The 8509-nt window shown below is 36.8% G+C and overlaps 1 protein-coding gene across 1 annotated transcript in view; it reads left to right on the top strand.

Annotated features, from left to right (window-relative positions):
• Positions 1-1111: 1111 nt before the first annotated feature.
• Positions 1112-8509, top strand: part of LOC140154172 (uncharacterized) — an 85242-nt gene continuing 77844 nt past the window's right edge. The window contains exon 1 of the mRNA XM_072176780.1: positions 1112-1401. Within this exon, the coding sequence (XP_072032881.1) occupies positions 1166-1401 (236 nt within the window). The 5' untranslated portion in view covers positions 1112-1165. The remainder of the gene's footprint in view (positions 1402-8509) is intronic.

Raw genomic sequence — 8509 nt, 5'->3', positions numbered from 1 at the left:
TTTTATTTATTTACATTTTGTTTATAGAGGGTAGACTCATCAGCACTTAGTGCTGCTCTCCCTAACAGCCCTGTTTAAATGCTTTTACTACACAACATGTTATAATACAATTATATTAATTAAAATGTGCATTTTAAACCAGGTGGTGGTCTAAATTCAGTAAATTTTCATCGTCAACCGTGTAATTGAATGGGATTATTTTGACATTTTAAAACGCTTGAAATATCACAAACAAATAGGCCTATGTTAATAAATAATACAAATACAAGCTAAAACCACTGGGGTTCGATAATGAACCCCACAAAACTAACCGCCGAGTATATGGAAAATGCCATACGGCCGGGCGCGGCGGTTTCACAAGTTGCCGGCTCTATCATGCCACTCGCCACCTGTTTTAAACCTACAAAACTAATTAAATACATGAAACAAAAAATATGGTCCGATGTGCCGGGCGGACCTTAAAAATGAATCTATGTACATGTATAATAGCATAATTAAATTCACATTTTCTTTCAACAAAATCCCCGGGGCGAAATCACCTGTGTCCTACACACCTATTTTATTTTTAGCTCAAAAACTCGGAATTCTACTAACATGACCAACCAATGCACCTGTTCTAAACGAACTCATCTCAGCGGATGCTATCTGTCATCATGTGGTAGTCTCTTTACCAGCCATGCGCATGAAAGAGCTGAGCATCATAAGCAAGTAGAAGTCTCTTACCAAGACTATAAACTGAAGGAGAAACTTTAAATATGAATATTCATTAGGTTAGTCCATTATACATAGGGAAACGAAAGTAAAAAAAAAGTTTTATATTATTTCAAAAGGACCGAATTAATATGCTTAAATGTCTCTCTTTATGTTACAAATATATTGTTTATAAATATATTTAAATAATATGGATGTTTTATGTGCGGAGAAGTATGAGAATATTTCACTTTATAGTTTCATGAGCATACGCGTATACGTCCACCCCGGCTCAAAAATGTGTGACTAAGTGAATGTGCGGTTTTACGCATCCTTCATATATCATCAAACACAAACACAACTTACACATGTGCTATATCTGCTACTTCATGTACTTGTGCATTCAAAACTTGACGGTGGTTTGAAATCATAGGTGTCTATCCAAAATGCTCAATATCTGTTAAATTTAATCAACATGGGGGTTTGGAAATGTTATCTAGTTTTTCAGACACTGATACTTTCAGGATTTCTGAACGTTGTTAGTTGTGAATGTTTGAATTCAACAGAAATATATTGTCCTGTAGAGTGTTGTTGTGAGTGGATTAAACCTCACAGGCCATCGGCGGCGGACAGTGAGACTTTGAAAGCCGATTGCTCCCGCAGAAATCTGACATCAGTCCCCGCAGGATTAAGTGAGCAGACTACCGAACTGTAAGTAAATGTATTTAAATTAATTTTGTAATGTTTAGTTACTTTTGATCTTGTTTACTGACTAATTTTTAGCTCGCACAAACAATTTTACTGCTGAGTTTTCTCCTAAAGTTTTGTACGAGTCATTTTTCTGAATTTGACTTCAATCCTTTCACGAAAGTTACACCATCACCACAGATCCTACGCCCAGATAAAAAGTCAACGCATAGGTTCCTATTTTGCAAGCTCACTGGATTTTAGTTTTGTCTTATTATTTTCTGCTAAACCTAACCCCAAACGTAACCCTAATGCTAACCCTAATTAATGCACTAGATTCAAGTATACTTCCTCCCCCCCCCCAGAAATGTGGTGCACTGGTGGGGTTTAGTTGGGATTACAATAGGGATTAACTGAGGCTGGTTCGCCCAGGTGCTTGTTACATATTTTGTTTTGTAACATGTGTGTTATAATCCATCCTGACCCTGCAATAGGGGAGGGGTGCATAAGACCCTAGACTATGCCATAGTCTATTTTTGATGTTAATCATGATGAAAGCATTCAGTTGAACTCGAAATTATACTGATATTAATTACATCAAAATACTAGTATAAAATTGATATGAAAAAGTTTATATAATTATATTAGTGACAGTAAAAGTAAAGTGTACGTATAGGCTTATATTATTGAATGCAACATATCATAATGTCATAATTGTATTGGCACTTCAATACTGAACAATTCTGATTTTAGAATCTGCCAGTTTATTAATCGCGAAATTCCATGTTAAAAATAGACTATGGACTTTCAATTTTAAACGGGATTTTGAATGGGCAAAGTCCCTAACACTCACACTGTCAATCATACTTGTTTATCAATCAAATTTAACCGCAAGCAAATACAAGACACGTTCATGCACTTATTGACGCGTTCATGCAATTACACAACACAAAGGCGGGGTAGGCCACATACTTGTGTACCATGTAGTTATTAATGGTAATGACAGGTACCGGAGGATTTAAACCATAACGAGATCGGGGCGACCAATCACAAGCCAGATCCATTTAAAGATGCATTACATCATGGCCAATTTTAGTAGGCCAGATTTCCGACAATCTCACCCATAGAAGCTCATAGACAGCCGTGTTAAGCATCTCTGACCGCAATCCAAAGTCAGTAGTCCACTTGGGAAGCTAACAGAGGGAGTAGGGTGACTGAAAAGAACAGATGTGAAAATCTATCAAATTATTGTGCACACATTAATTAAATCAGAGTTTTAAGCTTAAATACAATATCCAGAGTATGTACAATGGGCAAGTGGACTACGGGTAGTCTAATAAGACCCTTAGGGGCCAGGGAATATACTTGTATACAAGTACATTCCAATTATCAAAAATGTTTTTGAATGTTATGTAACTCTACATTTAAACATTTTCTGCAACCTTTTGCGAATGATGTCAAAAACTTTTTGTGTTTGCGGGGTAATTGTCTAAACCATGCATGGACTGCCTACTCATCTTCATATAAAGAGGACTTCATTTTGGAAGGATATTTCTGAAAAACAAGCTGTTTAGCTATAGCTGGTCCATTATCAATAAGTTAAAAACAAAACAGCAGGAAAAAACCGAGGAAAAAACAAGATTTGGATGAGTGTATAGATGTACAGTGATGGAGAATTTGCACCACCATGTTTTTTATACCCCTTCAATTTCTGCATTCAAGACAGACAGTGCATGTGTTGCTGAATTTGAACTCAGTGGTGGGTATCTTTTCAAGAATTGCATCACAGCACAGATATCTGTGATGACAGGAAATCCCCATGTAATCTAATATTATCCCCTGAAAGCTAGAAATTGATTGAATTAGATATGAACATGATAAAATGTAAAGCAACACATGGAACCTATAGGCCTACATTTGAAACTTTTGTAATACCAGGGTAAAAAAAAGGCCCACGCATGATTTGGGTGTGATCTGTGTTAATACAATCTACCTCCAATCCCAAGAATAATGGTGTCTCCAAATGTACAAAACAAAGAAGGGATTTGCTCTCAAAATAGAACCATGCGTGTGTCATCATTGGTATCAGCGGAAGTGTAGTGTGGAATAATAATGAATTCTTGGTTGCCATTTTCACACTTAACCCCTTCCCTGCAACAATCGATCATTTTTATGTTGATCTGCCATCATGTCAAATCTTAGATTGACAAAGATGTCAAAATATTGAAATTTTATTAAAAATTGCATTCAAATAGGTAAAAATATGCCTAATTGTAGGATTAGTGGTTCTTCATTCAGATAGCTAGTGTTATTAGAAGAGCGTGTAGGATTGGCTCGTGTTAGGCAGGTACGTGATCATGATTTGGCACTTGACTTGAGGCATCTTAACCCATACACCTCCCACTCACCACCATGACCACATCTTGTTGTAATACAGTACAAATTTACTCCTCTTTAAAAAGTGCATTCAAGACCAACAAGCTCCAAGCAGATCATAGCATGAACTTGAAAATCTCTTGATTTAACATAATTCTATGTTGTTCCTAAATAAGTTGTTGAAAATGTTCAAATATTTCACACTGTAATTGTGTTTTAAGTTGTTGAAAAAGTATTACATACAACTTGATAAGATTAGTCATTCATGTACATGTATTCCTCAGCTGTGTCCATCTATATGGAAGGAAAAATGTGTTGTTAAAATGGTTCTTTTACTAAAATAATACCAGGGCATGAACTGGTCAATTCTTAAACCATTACCATGTGGTTAAATATCTGTGGTGTCATCATTGCCATCTCTGTTGGTGGTGAATTATTTTGTGTTTTCATGACCCTGAGTGATCTACTACATGTCCAGAGAAAATCAATGTATTTTCTTAAATAAGGTTGTTGTATTTCTTTGATTATGTTTATTTTCTGCCCAATGAAAGATACCATGCATATATCGAAGCTTAAAAATAAACAGGTTTGGTTTCAATCATTTATTTTACGGTACTGTATTTCTCTATGTATTTCTTTATTTTTAGATCAACATGGATTTAATTCCATTTGGAAACAAACAGATTTGACCAATTTCCAAAAAGAGCAAAAAACTATATTTATTTAGAAAAAAGGTGCACCTGAAAGACAATGTCAAATCACACTGAAAACAGAAATAATAATCTTTTTGTTATTTTAAGGCCACAGGGTCTAGATCAGTCATCAGAGGTAGACATTGAGACCAATAAAATGTGATAAATGAATTCAATCCTAATAATGTAAAATACAGCAAAGTTTATTTATATATCATGTGGAAACTCCCGGACAAACAGGTAACAACTATCTGGTTTGTCATAATTTTCTTTTATCATATTATATTTGCACCGATTTATAAAAAGGTACCTGTTCTAAGGCAAGCTACTTTTACACTTAGTCATAGGCCACTGGGTCTATTTATAGCATAAAACACAGTGTTTCATCACAAACCCTTATAGAAACCCAGGCCATAGCCCCAGACACCAGAGATTTCTTAATTTATCATGGTAGCGACCAGCTGGGAACCGGTTGGAAACCAGCGGTGGTTGGCATGGGCACCAGCCAATGCGACGACTCCCCTGCTATTTCTCATAATATTCAATGTTTAGTTTAAATTTTGCTATTTTCAGCTGTGGTGATTCTCTGCTATCTGAAGAACCACATTATTGATAATATGTATGTTTGTACTTCTCGCATTCATGTTATTCTGTGGGCCACGTAATCTTTACAAGAAATTATTATAAATTTTGAAAATATGAAAATTACTAAGGATCTACCAACAGAAAATCCTGAGAAAGTAAAGGGGTAAAAATACCAACACTGTGCCAAAATAGGCTTGATTTAGCTTTTGAGAACAAGGGAGTTTGTCAGAATGAGCTGATTGTGTCAAATCAGAATGTCTTAGAGAAGTCAAAGGGCAAATAAAGAAGATACTTCAGCAACTGACCTGGGAAAGAACAAGGCATTGTTTAAAATGGTCAAATTTCAGCTGTAGCTGTAGATGTGATGTCAGGTGGTTGAAGAAATGATGAGAAATATTTCCTTCTTCTTTAATATGTTTAATAGTAGGACTTTACACAACTTGTGAATTGAGACACTGAGCTTTTATTAACCTTAATATTATTTCTGCTTTTTGGTGAAGGGGATGATAATCATTTATAATCATTTTTAAATACCGTAGAATGCCATCTACAAGCTTACATGTCTCAAAATGATTTTTTTTTAATGAAAGAGATGCAAGGCAGACACCCTCCACATTATTTGGAATTTGAGCAACTATATTACTGATACAGGAGCTATACAAACATGTGTTATTGTATAAAGACCAAAGTTTTTGTGCATGGTGTCTGCCTTTCATCTCTTTCGTCAAAAAAACCCTCATTTAGAGGCATGTACTTGTAGATGAAATGCTAAGGTATTCATTTTTTTGAATATTTACCTTATTCTTATAATAATGGCCTCGCATAATGAGTCTCGCAAGACACAAGGCTACCCCTTACCAAATATAGATCACTAAATTGATCACAATAATCCATACATCGCATATCCAGGACTGCTTCCCCCTGGGTGCTGTAAAGTTAGTGGCCAAATCGGGGGTCCAGGTGGCAGCGCCCCCTTTGCGGGAAATGTTGCATTTCTGAACTCAATTTGCGTGATTTGGTGCACACTTTTTCTTTCTCTCTTTCTTTCTTGATTTCATTCATCCATTCTTTCTTTCTTTCTTTCTTTCTTTCTTTCTTTCTTTCTTTCTTTCTTTCTTTCTTTCTTTCTTTCTTTCTTTCTTTCTTTCTTTCTTTCTTTCTTTCTTTCTTTCTTTCTTTCTTTCTTTCTTTCTTTCTTCCTTTCCTAGTTCCTTTCTTCCTCTTTCTTTCTTTCTTTCTTTTCTCTTTCTCTCTCTTTTTGCGATTCATTCAAAGAAGAGATGGCTGTCCCATTGTACATGATCTTTAAGAAATCTCTAGAGGAAGGCTGCATCCCAGATGACTGGAAACTGGCAAGAGTTTCACCGATTTTCAAGAAAGGGTCAAAAATCAGGCCTGCAACTACAGACCAGTCAGCCTTACCAGCGTTCCTTGCAAAATCATGGAGTCGCTACTGAGAGATGCCATTCTTAATCATGTCAACCAACATCACCTGCTCTCAGAAGATCAACATGGGTTCAGAAGTGGAAGATCATGCATGACCAACTTACTCACCACTCTGGAAGACATCACAGAAAGTTTGGATGAAGGATTCGGAGTAGATGTTATATATCTTGACTACGCAAAGGCCTTCGACACAGTCCCTCATAAACGACTTATCTCCAAACTGCGAGCATATGGGATCTCTGGCAAGATATTAGATTGGATCAAGGACTTTCTTCAGAACAGAAAACAACAGGTTGAAGTGAGGAAAGAACTGTCGGACTGGGCTGATGTCATGAGCGGCGTACCGCAAGGGTCAGTGTTAGGGCCAATACTCTTCGTATTGTACGTCAACGACTTGCCAGAGGTAGTTACGTCAACAACTAAAATGTTTGCTGACGACACCAAACTGTACAACAGGGTCAAGAAAGACAGCACGGAAGGTAGCGATGCTATACAGGATGATCTCAACCAACTCAAGGACTGGTCAGACACCTGGCTTCTTCGTTTCAATGCATCAAAATGCAAATGCATGCATCTAGGGAACGACAACCCAGAGAGATCCTACGTCCTAGGAGAAGATGAGATTATGGTAGCCAAAGAAGAGAAGGATCTGGGTGTCTACATCACAGATGACTGCAAACCATCAACGCAGTGTACAAAGGCAGCCAACAAGGCCATGACCAGTCTGAGAATCATCAAGAGGACTTTCAAGTACATCGATAAAGAAAGTTTCTCCATCCTGTATAAAGCCTATGTCCGTCCACATGTGGAGTATTGTGTCCAGGCATGGAGTCCATACCAAGTTAATGACATCAAAGAAATTGAAAAGATACAAAGAAGAGCTACTAAGCTTGTCCCAAGTTTAAGAGAAAAACCCTACCAGGAAAGGCTTCAGGAACTACATCTCTACCCGCTAGAAGTTCAAGATTAAGAGGCGACCTGATAGAGGTTTTCAAGATCTTGAATGGGCTTGAAGATATCAAACCAGAGGAGCTCTTCACCATGTCACACAATACAGGCACCAGAGGACACAGCTACAAACTCTTCAAGAAGCAGCTGCACAAAGGCCTAAACTTGAGGAAGTTTTTCTTCTCCCAGAGAGTGATTGACACATGGAATAAGCTTCCTGCAGATGTGGTGAATGTCAAGACAACAAACCAATTTAAGGGCAAAATTGACAAGTTTTGGAACAAGAATGGATATGGGGAACTAAAAGGCTTGAACCTATAATTTTAACCCATCAAATCTAAGTGTAAGTGTATACTCTGGAGTGCTGCAGCCACCAAAGCACCCCCCTTGATCCGCACATGAATCCATAAACAGTCTATATGATAAAACTATTTTTTATTAAGAGCTTTCTTTATCAGCTTTGTACTAGAATATCAAACAGCAAAATACAAAAACGTTCCCAGTGTGATTGATAAGTGCTTTGGAGTGACTTGGTCACTTATGATATGCCCCATTTATGTGCAACCCAAATCTTGCATGTCTGAAAGCTTTGAACTATTACATGGCACCTTTAATAATAAAGTGAAAGGATTCTTTCTTGCAAAATCTTAACTTTTGTGTGCGAATCTGTATGTTTGTTAGAGATAAATCATTTTTATTGCAACTCAAAAACTGCAGAACCTGCTGAAAGCAAGCAGATTACAGTTTACTCTACCGATCCTGATGAATTTGTTCAACCAGATTACATGTAGTCTAAAGCGGTGTATGTAACTTATATCTGAGGCAAATTTTGCAGTCTGATGGAGTGTTGTGTCTCAAAGCCCTAAATCACTGTTAAAATCTATGCCTAAATCAGTTGCTGTTGGAAGAGAAACAGGATCCTAAACTAAAGTCTGCACAAAAAGTAACTCAGCTGTTATAAATATGCCTATAGATTCAGAACTAATAATTGTTTTCGCAATATTTCAACATAAAAAGAAGGATGATTTATTTACTCGCATTTTGATACCCCATTTGTCAAATTTTGTTCAATATTGACAATACAG

The sequence above is a fragment of the Amphiura filiformis genome, chromosome 6, assembly GCF_039555335.1.
Source record: "Amphiura filiformis chromosome 6, Afil_fr2py, whole genome shotgun sequence".
NCBI lineage: Eukaryota > Metazoa > Echinodermata > Ophiuroidea > Amphilepidida > Amphiuridae > Amphiura > Amphiura filiformis.
Note: the sequence above shows the minus strand (reverse complement) of the source record. Positions and strands in the feature narration are given on the sequence as shown.